We start from the raw sequence: 16,989 nt of genomic DNA, 5'->3' as shown, positions 1-16,989 counted from the left end.
CATCGCTCCGAACCCGACTCTCGTTTCACTACGCGACTAGACACTCCAGTCCCTACTATCGCCAGCTGGAGGGAATATTCCAAACGGAGCAGATCAAAATGCGCTTTTCGACCTTGTCGCTCGTTCTCGTCGCGCTTTCTTCGGCCAGTTCCACTTTCGCCTCTCCGGGCTCGTTTCCCGGCAAGACTCCCGACGGTCTGATCTGGAAGCGCTGTACGTCGTCCTCTTTTGGACTACGACACGCCGTTAAGGCAAGGTGGCTGACAACACCTCACGCATCGATCCGAGCAGATGAACCCGAACTCGCAGTCCCTCCTCCACCCCATCCCGCCGAACTCGCCCCTCGCTCGATCCATCGATCTCACCCTTCTCGGTACCGCGATAGCGTGGGCTCGATCAGAGGTAGTCAAGAGAAAGCGCAGGATGCAGGCAAGCGACGCATGATGAAGGCCAAGCAGGTCTCGGCAAAAGAAGTCAAGAAGCGCGCCCTTGCGCACAACGAAACCACGAAACACGGAAAGGGCAAAAGCAAGGGCAAGAAAATTTTGTTCGACCTGAAACGCAGCGAAGACAATCAGGGCGACGAGGAACACGAGTCTGTGGATTCAGCGGTTGAAGTCGATGTCGATGGCTGGAGTTGGGTCGATGACAATGAAGTGATCGTGGTGCGCGAGTTGCGGGAATTGAGTTGGGCTCAGCGAATGGAGCTAAGGATGAGGAAGACCAGGCCACTCTTTTCGAACTAGGAATCGCTCGGTCGCGAACCACACCAGCCCTTTTGTCCCTGCGCCTGCACCTTTCGATTTTCATTCTCGTCTCGCTCCTTCTGAACGTGGCACGATCCGCTGTGCGGGGACTCCACTCTATTCGAATCTCTCACCTGTATCGCCTGAGCCTTTGCTCACCCCCTAACTTATGCCGTGTCTCTCTGTCATGCGGTCCTAGTCACCTGCCTCTCCACTCGTTCTATACTGTATTCTTGTCAGAACATGAATAGCTTACTGCCCCTTGAAACGGAAGGAAAGAAAGCTGGAATTTCACTATGTCAAGCTAGGCGTAACTTCTTGCGACAGACTCTGGACACAAACAAACGGGCATTGGAGACTTTGTAAAACACACGAACGCGAGTCGGCGAGATCGGTTCAGGTCATTCCGTCGACGAGGTGAACGCCCTCGAGCGGTTGCTCCCACTTCTCAAAGTTGCGCTTGAAAATCTGGGCGTTGGGGGCCGGAACCGTGCCGATTTCGAAAAGACCTGTTGCGGTGGTACGAACAGCCATGACGCCGGTCAGTTCTGGGAGCTACCGCAAGTATGCTGAGAACAGTGCGCGACTTGCCTCCCTTGACAAAGGACTTCTCTGGCGCTTGGTCACTGACCGACAAAATTCCCCTATGGACGCCAACGCTCTCGCAACTCAGTCTTTCTAGCGGGAGTGATGTCGAGAAGAAAATAGTGTTTGACTGGTTCGCGCGAACGTACGAGCCACAGTTTTTACAGAACTTGCGGATCAGGGTTCCGCCAGAATCGGTGGACTTGTCCTCGTAGACTCCGAGCGTGGAGTCCTTGACAAAGTTGATTTGGTCACTGGGGATCAGGAGATTGACGGTGAATCTGAACCCCGGCGGGCGAGCCCATCAGCTGTCATTCCCTAGCCGAGAAGCATTCGGCGGCTGCAGAATGTATTGACTCACTGCGAGCCCGAAGACGCGCGACAATTCTTGCAGTCTATTGGTAGGAGGACAGCCGTGAGCTCGCTGCTTCCTCAGCTGAGTTATGGAGTGGAGCTGGCGCACGGCAGAGCACCGAGTTCTTCGGGAAAGCCGAGTCGGCGACCTCGATCTTGACTGAACCGCAGTTGCAGGTACCGGAGGGCATGGTAACGAAGCTGATTGAGTGGAAGAGAGCTGAGCGCAATAGAGACCCGAGCGGCTGCAGGTCTATACACTTGCAGGCGATTGAGGATCTGGATAGGGTATACCGGACATCAGGTAAGCATTCCAATCTCAACTCGTGTGAGGTCCGTGGTAGGCTCGTCCAGATCGGAGAAGCCACGCGGCACGAGCAGGACGAACGAGGGTAACGGAACGCAGAGCGCGAGGAGGTCAATGAAGGCACTCAAACTCACTTTGCACAGGTGTCGACAGCTACCTCGAGTGTCGGCTGTAATGGTTGGAGAGGGGAAAAGAAAGAGAAGAGGTCTCCGCTTCGGTCATCGATCATCTCTTAATTGATCATGAGGTGCACCACATGTTTGGCGCCGGGATCGGCCACATGGATGCGGCCTGCGGACCATGCGCACAGGAAGATGTGGCTTGACTTGCAAGCTACTGTCGCTTTGTGGGCCGAGCATCGGCTGCATCGAGGCGATAGGTGTCGCGTACTTTGCCGGTTTGTGTAACGTCGAATAAGGATTACAATTTAGCCTGCATCATCACAGCAAAACACGCTCGATTAGCTCAGTTGGTTAGAGCGTTCGACTGTTAAGACAACAGCCCTATCGAGAGGTCGACAGTTCAACCCTGTCATTGAGCGTTCATTTTTGCAACTTGGCAGTTGCTTCATTTTCCGTTCCATATAATCACCACCACTCGTACATATGTCGTATGTGGCTAGTGACGAGGATCTGGGATCGATCTGGGACAAGCTTCAAGATGCCGTCCGAAACCTTCTTTCTTTTTCGCCAAAGTATCACAGGAAAGGTCTTTCGCCGAACCAAGGATGCTCAATCGGCGAGTCCAGGCGAAGCTGATTCATCTTGAGAAGGAGTTTCTGGACTGGATGTATCATGAAGGGCGAGCACGCTCCAGTCCCGCGATTCGATAGCTTGGATCTCGAAGATGTGCAATGATGGGCGGTCAGCAAGGACGTCGGGAGGGTCGCTGCTGCATATTCAAGCGTGTGCAAGCGAAAAAGGTAAAGTGGGTCAAGTTGCAAAAATGAACGCTCAATGACAGGGTTGAACTGTCGACCTCTCGATAGGGCTGTTGTCTTAACAGTCGAACGCTCTAACCAACTGAGCTAATCGAGCGTGTTTTGTTGTGAACGCTGGAGCAACATTAACGTTTATATAGTACTTTGACGTTCATGAGCCGCATGCGCTCGGGCCACGAACGACGAGACGTATCGAAGATGTCGCGGGCATCCGTCTGGAAGCACAGTAGCATGGGTTAGACCTCAGTGCTTCGCGAAGCCGCTAACGATACTCTTTGTCCGCTACGGCAACACGATCAGCGCTCTGAGACTTCATCATGGAATACGCAAAATTCTGTCGTCAGCCGACAAACAGCACGAATTGTATTCTGCTGTCTAAAGAGTCGGGTCAGCGTGAGCGAAGGGATTCCAGCGGGCTGGGGTCAGGAAGCTGACTCGGGTGGTTGGGGTACTGCTACAGCATGGAGCAGAGACTTTCTCAGGTATAACGCCGAGCTCAATTCTTGCTCCCGCCAGCTCGTTGCGCTTAGGTACATGGTACAGCATGATGTTCCACGGTTAACGAGATGGGATGCGCACATGGCGTACCAGATCAAAGCTGTCAGGGTCGCCTCTAGTCTATTGAGCTTAGTCGCGGTTCCTGCAATTTCCGAGCTCGGCATCGATCGGCAACTTGCCTTTCATTGGGGCGATGATAGGCGATTCTTTGCCAATCATTACTGATCCGCTGCACATCTCGAAGTGGATCACTGTCGAGCGAAAGTTTTCATAGCAATCGAAGACAGCATACACCTGCCCAGTTACTACGCTTCAGTCAACGACCAGATTCTGGCTACCTCCTCAGTCTCGTACGTCGCGATAAAATAGAGAAAGAGCCCTGACAAGAGTCGTTGCAAGGTGTTGATAGGTCATGACAAATGAAGGTGGGAGTGAAATCGGATTGCGCTGAGAATTTCGACTAATCGTGTGCGCTCTTGACAGTCTCTAGTCTTTCTCGCGCAGCCATGACTGCCGGTTCTCATTCGAGTCTGGTCACAAGACGCAGCAGAGAAGCGCTGCACACGAAGGCGAGAAAAGCCGCTTGGATCGCCTGAACCAAGCGACTCAAGCAGGGATCCCTGCGTACCATTAGCCCTCTTCAAAGCATGCCGGCGTTATCGTGGACTCACTAAATTTATTCCCGTCTGTGCCCGGACGGAACAACTCGAGTCGCAGTTCAACTCGTCCAGACCAGCCGAAATCGACATCTTTACGTAGGCGCAGTCTTTCAGTAGATACCTGCCTGTTTGAGATGGTCTATATTGTACATAGTGCACAAATATGCCTACACCAGCAGGAGAAAACTGAAATGCGAAAGAGCCAAAAAGAAACGCTCAATGACAGGGTTGAACTGTCGACCTCTCGATGGGGCTGTTGTCTTAACAGTCGAACGCTCTAACCAACTGAGCTAATCGAGCGTATTTCGATGTCTGTCGCAACAATCTTGACATTTATAAAGCAAAGTTGTGGTCTTTTTCCTGCCTCAAGCTGCTGAGGCATGTGCGATTTCGGTTGTCTACGCAACCCACAGTCCGGCGGGTCAGAGCTCAGTCTCTTTGCTGCTCTTTCGTGGTACGAACTCAGGCTTCCGATGATCAGTCAAGAGCAACTGACACAGGCGAGCCCCCCGCAGCTCGCAGTTTGCCACGATGACCCTTATAGTCTTCCCTTTCTTCCCTCGCGATGCCAGGGCAACCCTGGCAATATCCTGACTGACTTGACGATCAGGAGAATGTGTCGGCCTCTACTGTACCAGGGTCAACTGGGGGTTCTTCGTTCGTGTAGCTAGGTTTTCGGCTCGATTCCTCGTCTACAAAAAACGTCAAAACGTCTGACGCGATGAACTGTGGCACCGAGTCCGAAATGCAATCTCCACCGTTTCGTTACGATGGTAGAGCAAAAAGGGTACTTGCGAGAACAAAAAAATATCCGACTTCTCGGGATCGAACCGAGGACATTCAGATAATTCCACAAGAGGAACATAGGCCAATTACAGTCTGACGCTCTTCCAACTGAGCTAAAGTCGGCTACGAGAAGCAAAACCAACTTAACGTACAAGTAGTGTAATTTACTTGCATGTCAGTATTTCTTGCTTTAGCGCCTAAGTCTGCTCTACCGAGCGGGACAAGACGAGTCATTACGAGACCTGCCTATTTGCTTCAGCCAGAGACAATATGAGCGCGTCCACTGTCAGCAGATGATTCGGCTGGAACCGTGCGTTTCGATTCTGCGGCCGCTGTGCTGCTCTGCCAGTTCTTCTCTCGGTCTAACGATCAGCGTACCCAGAGCTACTCGAGCTCGCTATTCTTGTGGAAAATTCCGAGTGCAACCTGACTGAGCCTCGAAGATAGTACGCAAGCGATACCCGCACCCTGTGACGCAAAGCCCGCACGAGTCATCGCTAACAGCGCTACTGGTGTAGTCGCCTGTTCGCCTGCTCTTTACAGCTGTGGTCAATACCTTCATCTTGAGGCTCTTCGTGTGATACTGAGGGACTTCAATAGACGGATTCGCGCGCTCTGGAATGTGCACAACCACCTTCCAAGCCAACGAATGTCGGCTCGGCCTTTGCTGGCTCTCTGCTAGCTGTCTTGTGACGCCACCTCTAGCTTCTGGTACTTAGCAGCATTACCCGTATATCGGCTCATCGATATCTCCTTTGGAAAGGATTCCGATGCCACTCTTGCCTGCTTACCTTCAGAAGAGGGTGAAGTTGACTGGGTAACGAGTGCTTCAATCAGTCTCTCACCTTTCCCGGACAAGGTCCCGGGATCTTTGTATGTTGGTCTGAAGACGCGCAAACCTACAGGCTCAGAGCTCACAGAGATTGTAAGGCGAGACTGATATCAGAAGCGGACTGTGATGAAGTAGTAAGCATTAGTGAGACGGGTGACGGGAACGTCGAAACTAAGGGTCGAAGCGAGACAGGGAAGAAGAGCCCGGAGGACAGGAATGACGGAGAGAAGGAGCGCTTGGGCGTCGAAGCGTTCACTACGCGGCTATCAGTATCTGACGTATAGGTTTCTCCTCGTGATCGGCTTCTCGTGCACCGGCCTATATACGCCCTGAAACGGATCCGACGTATCTTTCACTCAGGGTCTGATAAACGATGGGCACGCGGGTTTCCCAGATTGGACAAGTCATGTATGTGCATGGTCCTTTCGGCGACCAATCAAGGGTCTGCCGTTGCTGTCAATTAACCCTCGTCTGCCGGCTGCCCGAATTACTGACAACTTACGACTCTGCATCGCAGAAGCCTGACCCGATTACTAACGGCCAGAAATAAAGGGTTCAAGAGGCAGACCTTGCTTACATTATGTGAAAGGTCGATCAGCCTGCGATCTATGATAGACTCGACAGGTCTCGCTACATACCACCGTGGAGAGCCGCGCTCTCCAGCCAGGTTTAAAGAGCGTGGCGGCATAGACTATACAGAAAATGATTTGAGGCATATCGCATGTTTAGGCTGCGTTGGATATTACCCGAGAATCTCGGGTCGATAGCCGTCTCCGTGGGGCTTCGAACAAGTAGAAGCGAAGTTGAGAGGAGGGTCAGAATGACACGTCTTCTGTATATCTCAGGTTTGTGCCCTGTTGAGTTTGATGTATATATTTGTTATTTTGTCTGCTGCCGACATCAAAGTACGCTCGATTAGCTCAGTTGGTTAGAGCGTTCGACTGTTAAGACAACAGCCCCATCGAGAGGTCGACAGTTCAACCCTGTCATTGAGCGTTTCTTTTTTTCGCCCTTTCGCGGATGTCCAATTTCTTTTCTTTGCTGTCGGTGGTCTCTCCACACTATTCACGTCTTGCCATGGATGTTCGACCAGAGTCAGAGCCCGGACAAGCCCCCGGCTATGCACAGGCTGAAAATCAGCATTCTCCTGTGAGCGTCTGCAGCAGGCAGCCCCATGTTAATGTCACATCCGTAGACTGGATCTGACGCTCGAGGTTCAAGTTGTAATTCTCGGACTGGTTCCAGCGGGCAACTGACTGCAATTGCTTTGCTCCGAATGGCGCAGCTGAAAATGGTTGAGCTTGACCTTGGGAACTTGGACTGTGTGGCCGTGCGGTCTTTGACAGGGAGAGCAGCTGCAATCTTCTTCAATAAAGCTCTCCAAAGACGCCAGTCGCAATCCGCGGCAACTTCGAAACGGCAAGGGCCGTGAATGGAGCTTCAGATCGCAGCACAACGACTTAGAAGGCCTGCTCTCTGTGTGCTTCACTCTCGATGAACAGGAATTGGCCGAAAGAAAACCCGAGGGATAAGATAGACACAGATGTACCGATTGTAACTTTTTGCAAGGGGGGGTTTGTGGAGAGAGGAGTAGTGTAGTTGATTTAAAAGTGCGAAGAGAGAATGTACTAGGGATGACACGGAGACCAGCGAACTTGAATCTAAGCGTTGTAGGTCGAAGCGGAAACGTTTCCTCCACCTGAATTTTTTTGAATCAGATAAATCACATTAGTACCGGTCTGACAACGAAAGGTTCAAGGGACAGAACTTACGTCCGGTCCAGTTGGTCTAGAGATAGTGGGGAAACGAGGAAGACAGTCAGTAAGGATAAGGAAGGGCAGAAGAGGAAGCGAAGGGATCTCGAACGACTCTGGTCGCTCGATACCCGTCCGCATTGACGCAATTCAATACTTACGTGGATGTCAGCTCCCTCCTTGTCTGTGAAAGAGCACGAGCAAGGTCAGGAAAGAAGAACGGAGGGCTGCAAGATGTAGAGTAGACAAGAAACGCACACTTCTCGTTGGCGCACTCGGGAAGGACGCGCCAGGTGTGGGCACCGAAGTAGTCGCGCTGGGCTTGGAGAAGCGAAGCGGGAAGACGCTCGGTGCGGTAACCGTCGAAGAAGGAGAGGGCAGTCGAGAATGCGGGAGTCGGGATACCCCAGAGAGCACCCTGGGCGACAATTCGGCGCCATCCGGGTTGGGCCTTGTGGACGGCCTTGTTGAAGAAGTCGTCGAAGAGGAGGTTCTCGAGCTCGGGGTTCTTCTTGTAGGCGTTGGTGATGTCACCGAGGAAGACGGAACGGATGATGCATCCTCCGCGCCACATGAGAGCGATACCAGAGTAGTTGAGCGACCAGTTGTACTCGGTGGCGGCTTGGCGCATGAGCATGAATCCTTGAGCGTACGAGACGCTACGAGAAAGAAGCGTTTCGCAGGTCAGCTCTCGTTCCAAATACCAGATCTAAAATCAAGACGTACATCTTGGAAGCGTAGAGAGCCTGCTCGAGGTCGTCAATGAATTGCTTCTTGTCACCAGTGAAGGCCTCGATTTGAGGTCCACCGATAACCTTGGAGGCACGGACACGCTCCTCCTTGATGGCCGAGAGGCATCGGGCGAAGACGGCCTCACCGATGAGGGTGACGGGCATGCCGAGGTCGAGGGCGTTGACGGCAGTCCACTTGCCGGTTCCCTTCTGCGAGGCAGCGTCGAGGATCTTGGTGACGAGGGGAGTGCCATCCTCGTCGTTGTACTTGAGGATCTCGGTAGTGATCTCGATCAAGTAAGAGTCGAGGACACCCTTGTTCCAGGTCTCGAAGACTGTCGCGCAGAAACCGAGTCAGATTCTGCCACCTCGCGCTCGTAACGGAATGCACAGACGCACCAGCAGCGATCTCGCCCTCGGACATGCCGAAGCCGCGCTTGAGGATGTCGTAAGCCTCGGTGATGAGTTGCATGTCTCCGTACTATCGGATTAAAATTGCCGCCGTGTCAGCCGCGACTCGATGTTACGTCTTTATCGACACGCAAAGCGACACTCACCTCGATACCGTTGTGAACCATCTTGACGTAGTGACCGGCTCCCGAGTCTCCGACCCAGTCGCAGCAGGGCTCGCCGTCGGTTTGGGCAGCGGTCTTTTGGAAGATCTCCTTGATGTGGGGCCAGGCAGCCGAGGATCCTCCGGGCATGAGCGAAGGTCCGTAACGGGCACCCTCCTCACCTCCCGAGACACCGGATCCGACGAAGAGGAGACCCTTGGCCTCGAGCTCCTTGGTGCGGCGGACCGAGTCGGGGAAGTGCGAGTTTCCTCCGTCAATGATGATGTCGCCCTTCTCGAGGTGGGGCTCGAGTTGACCGATGAAGTCGTCGACGGCTTGTCCAGCCTTGACGAGGAGGATGATTTTGCGGGGAGTCTTGAGCTGGGCGCAGAGCTCCTCGACCGAGTGAGCGCCGACGATCGACTTGCCTGGACAGCGTCATCGACAACACAGCGAGAATTGTCAGCGACATCGTAGGTGTCGAGGTTGGCAATGCGCGTGCAGCTCACCCTTGGCCTCGTTCTCGAGGAAGTGGTCAACCTTGGAGACGGTACGGTTGTACGCGGCAACGGTGAAACCCTTGTCAGCCATGTTGAGGATCAAGTTTTGACCCTGTAGGAGGACGAGACGATCGATTAGCTGCTGTAGGCGGATGCGCGAGATGTGTTTGGGGAAATCCGGCGCACCATAACGGCGAGACCGATGAGCTAAGCACGCAACACGCCAACGCAACAGGGTCAGCGAATAGTCACAGGAGACAATGACATAGGCCAAGGGCCATGAACTCACGCCGATATCAGCACTGCATGGCGCACGAGAATTCCGAAACGAGATGAGTTAGCGATCGCACGTCACTCTGGGGATGACTGATCTCGCGTTCGCCCGGCTCTCGCCCGACTCGCCGCACCGCGCGCTCGCTCCATCCAGCATGTCCGCTGGTACTTGACGCAGCGAGGACACATCAAAGGAGCGCGGCGCCCTGATGCGCGAGCGAAGAGTCCGACGCTCGCCGAATCGACAGGATCGATCCCAGCCGCGATCGACGCGATACGCCCTGGACGAAGGCGGACTTACACAGCCTTGTTGTCAGACATGGTAGCAGCACGAGACAGGTGGTGGACGAAGGAGGAGAGTCGTGCGGAAGCCGTAGCGGGAGAGAGAGGAGAGAGGTGGAGGGGAGAGAAGGAGCGGGCACGTCAAGAATTTTGGGATTCGTGATGTTCGGTCATTCTCGTTTTCCGGGGTTCGCCAACTTGGTTCGCTCATCGATCTAACGTTACTAACCCTCGGCGTTTCGAAAACTTCGGGTTTGCCTCGGTGACAAACAACGATTACACAGGGGAGGGCACATCCCGTCTAGTAGACAAAAACATGGAAGCGAGGAACCGTGGCTTCTATCGCAGTCAAGACAATGCTGCACAGGAACGCTCCTATCGATCTTTTTTGGGCTCGTCGCGGTCGTTTGGGACCTCGTCGAGATCGAGCTCGTCGTCGTCGACGTCTTCCGCACCGTCATCCTCGTCATCACTCCGCGTGTCCTCGGCCGATCCACCACGCAAAATGTTCCACAGCACCCGTAAGACTGTCATCCCGCACCACGAGCGACGATGTTAGCGTCTGAGCTGCCTAGACCAACTTCGGACAAGAATGAAGCGAGACGTACTCATCACCAACCAGATGCACAGGATGACCTGCAGGGCCGCGAGCAAGACGCAGAACACGGCATGCGCGGGCTTGCTGAAAAAGTATCCTTCTCTGACACGCCAGTCGTACTCGAGCACGACGGGCGCCTCGAACAGGACACTCCACAGGATAATCCCGTACACGACGTGACGGGTCGCGATCCACGACACGAGGAAGAATGCGAACGTCGCGTCTGAGCACTTTTGCGCACCGGCGTACTTGAACAGTTTCGCGAGCTGAACACGGAGCATCAAATCGTCGTCAGCGACTATTCAATCGTCTTGACAGTAGTTGTTAAAGCGTCATCAGACAAGACTCACGGGAAGGAGAATGTCGGTAAAGTCCATCGTGCACAGGATCGAGTTCCCGACTCGGGTAAAGTTGAGCACGTAGCTGAAGGAAACAAGCAGCGTCGTGATGATGTGGTGTGCAAACATTTGCAAGTAATCTTTCCGGCGCGCTTCGAGGTTGAGCACGATGATCTGCTGAATCCAGACTATAGGATGCGAGCGGGTCAGCCCTCATCGTTGGGCTATTGCGAGCGCATTTCAAGGAACATACAAGCCGTTTGCACAAGATCTGGGCGACACAGACGAGCAGGGTAAGCTGACAGCTGGAGGAGAGAGACGTAGACTCGCGACTCACAGTACCATTTCGTCAATGCTGGCAAGGCGTCATGAGGGTATCCCTTCCAGAAGTGAGCAGTGCGCAAGCTGCGGTAATCGCTGGTCTGGTTGATGTACTGTTTCCGCAAGAGCTTAGTGTCACTGCTCGCGCTTACCGTACTGCTCGTGAAAGAACCCACCATTCCGAGAGACCAGAAGATGACTGTTTACTCTTTGCAAGGTCAGCGTGCGAGTTAGACAGGTGAAGAAGGATGGAACGCAACTGACCAGGGTATAGGAGCATCCAACTTTGCTCTGCGAAGCGAACGACTGATCGGCGTTGCTTGATGCCACATCGTCTTGCGAGCGGGATGAACGCCCACTTCATCAACGCTTCCCGCAGGAACCAGAACGCTATCACCCACCACGCGATGATGAACGCGTCACTGGAACACAGAATGGTTCGGTCAGACGGTCAGCGCGCAAAGATCGCGAGGAGCGTGTTCGCGGCCAACTCACTCTCGCCCTTTGTAGTACGTGTTGGTCCCATGAATCCGGAACGAGAGGAACAGAAAGCGGGAGAACACGTGTTTGAGGTGATACGAAGGTGCGGGCGTGAGTTCCGTCGAGAGGTGGAATTCCGGCCGGAACCACGCATTGCCAGCCAGAACAAGCGTCAGCGCCGTGAAGGAGAGCTCTGTAGGTTCGAGCCTAGGTCAGCTTTCACCGCAGCAGCGCGTAGTTGCGAGATGCAGTAATACTCACCTAACTGTCGATCCATGGCCCATGCCAGCGCTCCCGTTCTGACTTTGTGCGCCGCTACCGGCCGCGGCGTCCGTCGAGCGACTTTTGAGGGTGTCCCGCCGGTGCCAGTCGCTGTCATCGCCGGATGCTGTAGACCTGAGAATCGCGGGTGACAAGTTGAAGCGGTTTCGCGAAACGCGAACCTACTTCTGCTCTGCACTCTCACTCGCTGCGAGGTCGGACGGCTCGCATTCTGCTATTCGCCACGAAGATCGTTTGCCAGCTAGCTCCGCCCTCGAGGGCCATTCTGCGCCAGAAACGCTCGCAAGTTACACATCATCAGCATGCGCAGCATTCTTCGCGTCCTGAGCCGTACTAGGTGCAACACTCGAGCTCTGCCTACAGTACATACACACAATCAGATCACACGATGGAGTCATCGCAACCGGCTCAAGTGTCTGTGTGCCTGTGATTTCATCCCGCTCGACCGCTGCTTCCCTAGGTACTGCTCCCGCCGTAGTCTGCACCTTCGAATCGTTGCATGTCGATTCAGGTCCAACCTACCTTCGGATTCGCCGACTACCATAAGTTTGACCACCAGGAGCCGCGTTCTTCGCTTCCCATTTCCACCATTCCTTCATCATCTTTGCTTGTTTGGAGTCCACTGGCAGCGTTCGATGTTTATCTTGCCACTCGTTCGATTGCCACTCGTCCGACGCCGAGTCGACTCGATGTGCAGCAGTCCCGGTGGCCTCTGGATCATTGGAAAGACTAGACGTGGATTCAGGCTTCACGGGATTGCGCGCCAACGGTGAAAGATGTGGTCGATGAGGAGGAATCAGTGGTTTCGACTTCGGCAAGTCCCTACGCCGTTCGGCTGCCGCCAAGGGCTGTACTCGTGGGCCCCCGGGCTGCGACTGTCGTACCTGCCTCTGATGATCCGCTCCAATCTCGACCTCACTGTACAAAAAAGAAGGGATCAATTGGAGGACGATTTGCACACCGATTGGGGACTCTAGGCAAACCGCGTGACTGTGATTCCTGACTGTTGAGCGGCTGTGTCTCCTGGCTGTGAAGCTCTGCGACTGATCGGAAAGAATCTCTTGAGACTGCCAAATCTCTTTCGTCAATACTCAGCGAATATGGGGCAAGTCGCCTGCTCGTACTTACCGATCTTTGACACTAGGGATACTAGGCCCACGGATGACAGTCCTAATACCAGACGATTTCTCCGGCTCGCGCTCGTCTTCGCGACCGTGCTCGGGCTCCCCTCGCCATCTCTGTCTGAGACGGGACAGACTGTGCATGCTCCGGACAGACTCAGCATCGTTCTCCGATCCCGAACTGAACAATCAATGATCGTAGAGTCAGCGAAAGCCGCTAGACCTAAGAGGACTGGGCCAGAAGGATTCGTACCGAGAGCTTGCTGAGGAATACGAACGATATCTTCTTTCTTGAGGCGTCATGTGATCAATCAAGATGTGGTGTGAAGGAAAGGAAGAAGAAAGAGAGAGATGAAGAGGCGCGAGGTCACAAGACCTGCGAGCGCACGGACGACGTTCGTGATAAAGAACGCGGGACCCGTGCCCTCTATGTCTCGGATCGACAGGAGGTCGGAACGGGAGACGATGATCCGGTTACGCACAGCGGTACACGCGTTCGTGAGGCTTGGGCCCGCAGACGACCATGGGATGTCGACTATTGTGGGGTTCGTACCGATCGTGATCGGACCGAAATGCCGAAGCGATGCGAAAGCTCTCATTTTGCATTGCGTTGTACAGGTAGCGCGATAAATTGACAAACGACAAGACAAGCAATTGGACATGGGCAGATAGAGGTGAAAAGCTCGAGGTAGAAAGGCAGGGAAAGAACAGATACGAAACGATTGCGGCGCGGAAATAGGTATCAGCGGGGAACGGCACACATCGATTGCCTACGAGGCTGATGCGGGCTATGCATTAGAGAGGCTGAGTCAGTGACGCTCCACAAACTCACCTGAATGTATGACATACTCTGGGAAGTAATTCAGAATCTTCTTGTCCGGCGACGGAGCGTGGGAATTGCTCGCCCACTCTTCAGAAAAGGAAATCGGTGAAAGCGGCTGGAATTTTGGGAGCGGGGGTAATGACTGACGAGGTGGCGGAGAAGAAGGTGCGGAACCATATTTCTTCTTGTGCCCTGCGATTGCAGCCTGGAATGCGTCAGGCAGCGGCCCATCGGGAGGGGGACTCTCGGGCGGGGTCGAAAATTGTGGAGGCGCTGGAAATCGATTCACTTCCTGGATCGCCGGCATGGGGCTGAGAGGACGTTTGCCTTTGTGTCTCTTGCCTTTCGGACTCTGCCCTTCGGATCTCAGAGGTCTATGTCTGGTGTCCAAGGGTGGTGGACGAGTCGCTCGCTGCATTCCCCGCGTACTTGTTGATGAAGCGATCGTGTTGTGTTGAGGGGGCCGCGCGTCGTGCTGCAGGCCCGCCCCCATGACAAGTGGGTGTTTTTGCCAGCGTCGGGTATCTGCACGCTCGAACTTTTCCTGTAGCTCCTGAAAGTCTCCATCTCCAACTCTTTGCCTATCTAGTAGATCTCGGGCGCGTGGATCTTGTGGTATTCTGCTGCGAGACTCGCGACTTGAGCACAACATGCTCCGAAATAGGCCAAAGCTCCGAGGAAGAACGCACTGCTTTTCTCGAGTTGGATCTACGGGAGCCGCAATTTGCTCAGTCGGATGAGATCGATGAGACCTGTAAATTATCCCGTTAATGTCGGCTAAGGGTCATTCCCCAGCTATTCCGATTCAAGGCAGCGGAAGACTACTCACGGTGTGTTGACTCGAGGTAATGACGAACGTGCGACCGGTATATGGGGATTATTTCCAGTGCCCGCGGGATCTTTCAATATCGCGTGCCGTTCTTTGGCTTTCTCGTTCTCCTTGCGCCATTCTGCCGGAGATGTGAAGAGCTGTTGAAACCTGGATGGCGAGCGCGATCGAGTCAAATGAGGATCTTTAACATTTGCTCCTCTGTCGGCAGAGTGGTTAGCGAAGTTCAGAACGGTCATGATCAGGGTAACGACGTACGGCTGTGATTCATGCGCGTGCGCATGTCCTCCATCCGCGGGGCGCGAGCTGTCCTTTTTCTTTGCTTTCCCCTCCTCCTTCTTTGCGTTCCTTCGATCCCTCAAAGCTCGGAGGCGCGATCTCAAGCTATACATACTCGTTACGGACCCTACCGAGCCTGTATCAGAAGAACGAGATGATCTGGTGTACAAACGCATTCAGCACGAACCCCAGGATGAAAGGCAAAGGCAGAAGAACGTCAACTAACCCAGATGCATAGCTCGAGATCGAGTGTCTACGCGTGGCAAAGCCGCTCGACATAGTAGCTCTGGAATCCCAAGAGAATGGGTGTGGTAAAGAAGACACAGAGAAAGAAGGAAGAAGGCGATTCGTGCGAATGGGGCCCAATGCCCAAGGGGCCTGAGTTTCAGAGCCTGATTACCGCGGAAGTCTCGGATAACGCCGGGACCCTGATGACGCAAGGTCCTCATGTGCGACATCCATACTATAGAAGCTCAAGAGTGCGCGAATTCGACTTGCGCAATCTCTCGTAGATAGCAGGTCATGTCTGAATCTGGACATGTTGATTTCAACCTCGATTGTGCCTGTCGGATGGGAAACGAGAATTGAATCAGTCCCCTGACGAAAAGATAGCAGGGAGTGAAAAAATTCCCGTACATGTTCCCTTCACCCTTGCGATGCGTGTCTCGATAGTCATCGAAATCCCTGATCTTCTGAAGTCCTCGCTCTTCCTCGTCGTACCCTCGTTGCGTATCGTCCTCTTTCTCCCCCTGTTCGTCTTTTCTCGCCTGCTCGACTTCGGCACTCGTGTTCGGTCCTCCTCCCTGCAACACATTGCCCATCTCGTGCTGTTGATCGAGGTACTCGTCGATCGTCATGGTCGGTAATCGATGCGACGACTGAAACACTTCCGATTGCAACCTCAGCCGAGTGTTGAGCTGCGAGGAAGAACCCGATGACGAAGGCAGGATCGTGAACGGTCTCAACACCTTGCCTGAAGGAGACAAGAGCGGATCGTCTTTCGTCAACGCGACCTTGTCGAGCCTCCAAGTCAAGTCTTGTTCGTCTTCCTCGGTACTCCTCCTGCGTTCATTCTTGTGCGCGGCAGCATGCGGCGAAGGCGATGGGATCTCGCTCATCTTCATACCGTGTTCGAGCAATTCGAGCTCCTGCTCGAGCGAGGAGAGTTCGGCATGGGCACGAAGGTAGTGCAATTGCAACAACGAGATGAGGAGGGGTCGAGCGATATCTTCAGATTCATCGTCGTCCTCGGACAGAAAGTCATCTTCTTGTACATCTTCCGGGGCTGATCGAGGCGAAGTCGCAGAAGAGGTCGAGGCCAAAGAGGACGAAGCGGTATTGATCTTTGTCCGTCGAGTTGTCCGTTCACGTTTCCGCTTGCGCAGCTCCTACAGCAGTAGATGGGAGTCAGTCACTGGTCGAGAATGTATGGGGAGGGAGTGAATGTTTTACCTCGAGGGTCGCTTTGATCTCTTTCTCTCGCTTGAACTGAGCAATCTTGCCCGCTCTCCGTCGTGCCGAGTCCATCTCGCTCGCGCTGACGCCTCTGTACGCAGCTCTGTCGGCTTGTGGGACCACCTCGTACTGCTCGACGAGCTTGTTGTATGTTCGGAAATGTTCCTGAGAAAGGACCTCGCATGTCAGCTCACCCTGGGGGAGGGCGAGTGGGTCGCCACTCACGCTAGCTCGGTTCAGGTAGACGACGCGCTCCTGACCGCCTTTCGTCTTGGCGAGCAGGCACAGCTGGCCCGAGAGAGCATCGGTCAACAAGCACCTCAAGTCGTTCGTGTTGACGTCTTCGAGAGTCTCGTTCGCCGACAGGATGCCGAGATGGTTAATCAGCTTGTTCGCGAGCGTCAGGTCGGCCAAGGTGTCCTGCAGGAGGCGCTGGATCGATTGATCGTTCGGAGCGGGAGCCGACGTGACTCGGTTCGCATGGTTGATCGCGCGCGTGAGCAGCTGTCCGAGGGTGAGGTCCTCGGCGGGCGAGTCCATGGCTCGAGGGCGGGAGATTGAGAGCGAGCAAGGCTGGGAACCGAGAGTCGAGACCGCTGCGCCCTGCGCCTCGTTCTCGCCCGCAAGTTGACGTTGACCCGCCTTCCTCTCCCCTCTCCTGC

At 54.2% G+C, this 16,989-nt stretch overlaps 5 protein-coding genes across 5 annotated transcripts; 1 reads left to right on the top strand and 4 right to left on the bottom strand.

Annotated features, from left to right (window-relative positions):
* Positions 1-98: 98 nt before the first annotated feature.
* JCM15063_002217 (uncharacterized protein) lies at positions 99-746 on the top strand (the record flags this gene model as incomplete). Its single annotated transcript, XM_076678120.1, has 2 exons — positions 99-213; positions 292-746. 2 exons carry the CDS (start codon positions 99-101, stop codon positions 744-746), a joined length of 570 nt encoding a protein of 189 aa, XP_076534718.1.
* A 396-nt stretch (positions 747-1,142) lies between these two features.
* Positions 1,143-1,876, bottom strand: JCM15063_002216 (GFA family protein; the record flags this gene model as incomplete). Its single annotated transcript, XM_076678119.1, has 4 exons — positions 1,143-1,255; positions 1,497-1,612; positions 1,693-1,726; positions 1,795-1,876. 4 exons carry the CDS (start codon positions 1,874-1,876, stop codon positions 1,143-1,145), a joined length of 345 nt encoding a protein of 114 aa, XP_076534717.1.
* A 5,492-nt stretch (positions 1,877-7,368) lies between these two features.
* On the bottom strand, positions 7,369-9,840 carry JCM15063_002215 (NADP(+)-dependent, decarboxylating phosphogluconate dehydrogenase; the record flags this gene model as incomplete). Its single annotated transcript, XM_076678118.1, has 11 exons — positions 7,369-7,406; positions 7,480-7,495; positions 7,623-7,645; positions 7,720-8,120; positions 8,188-8,527; positions 8,592-8,673; positions 8,750-9,174; positions 9,256-9,358; positions 9,433-9,453; positions 9,536-9,548; positions 9,821-9,840. The coding sequence occupies 11 exons, from the start codon at positions 9,838-9,840 to the stop codon at positions 7,369-7,371; spliced, it is 1,482 nt and encodes a 493-aa protein (XP_076534716.1).
* A 336-nt stretch (positions 9,841-10,176) lies between these two features.
* JCM15063_002214 (uncharacterized protein) lies at positions 10,177-11,917 on the bottom strand (the record flags this gene model as incomplete). Its single annotated transcript, XM_076678117.1, has 9 exons — positions 10,177-10,328; positions 10,410-10,665; positions 10,750-10,925; positions 10,991-11,008; positions 11,075-11,171; positions 11,235-11,257; positions 11,323-11,480; positions 11,554-11,731; positions 11,800-11,917. 9 exons carry the CDS (start codon positions 11,915-11,917, stop codon positions 10,177-10,179), a joined length of 1,176 nt encoding a protein of 391 aa, XP_076534715.1.
* A 3,502-nt stretch (positions 11,918-15,419) lies between these two features.
* Positions 15,420-16,867, bottom strand: TAP42 (Tap42p; the record flags this gene model as incomplete). The annotated part of the gene is made up of 4 exons (XM_076678116.1): positions 15,420-15,435; positions 15,509-16,260; positions 16,325-16,492; positions 16,553-16,867. The coding sequence occupies 4 exons, from the start codon at positions 16,865-16,867 to the stop codon at positions 15,420-15,422; spliced, it is 1,251 nt and encodes a 416-aa protein (XP_076534714.1).
* Positions 16,868-16,989: the final 122 nt, after the last annotated feature.

This window comes from Sporobolomyces koalae (genome assembly GCF_050403365.1).
Source record: "Sporobolomyces koalae JCM15063 DNA, S_koalae_JCM15063T_v1_ctg12, whole genome shotgun sequence".
Taxonomy (NCBI): domain Eukaryota; kingdom Fungi; phylum Basidiomycota; class Microbotryomycetes; order Sporidiobolales; family Sporidiobolaceae; genus Sporobolomyces; species Sporobolomyces koalae.
The sequence above is the reverse complement of the archived record's forward strand: the minus strand, read 5'-3'. Positions and strand labels throughout refer to the sequence as shown.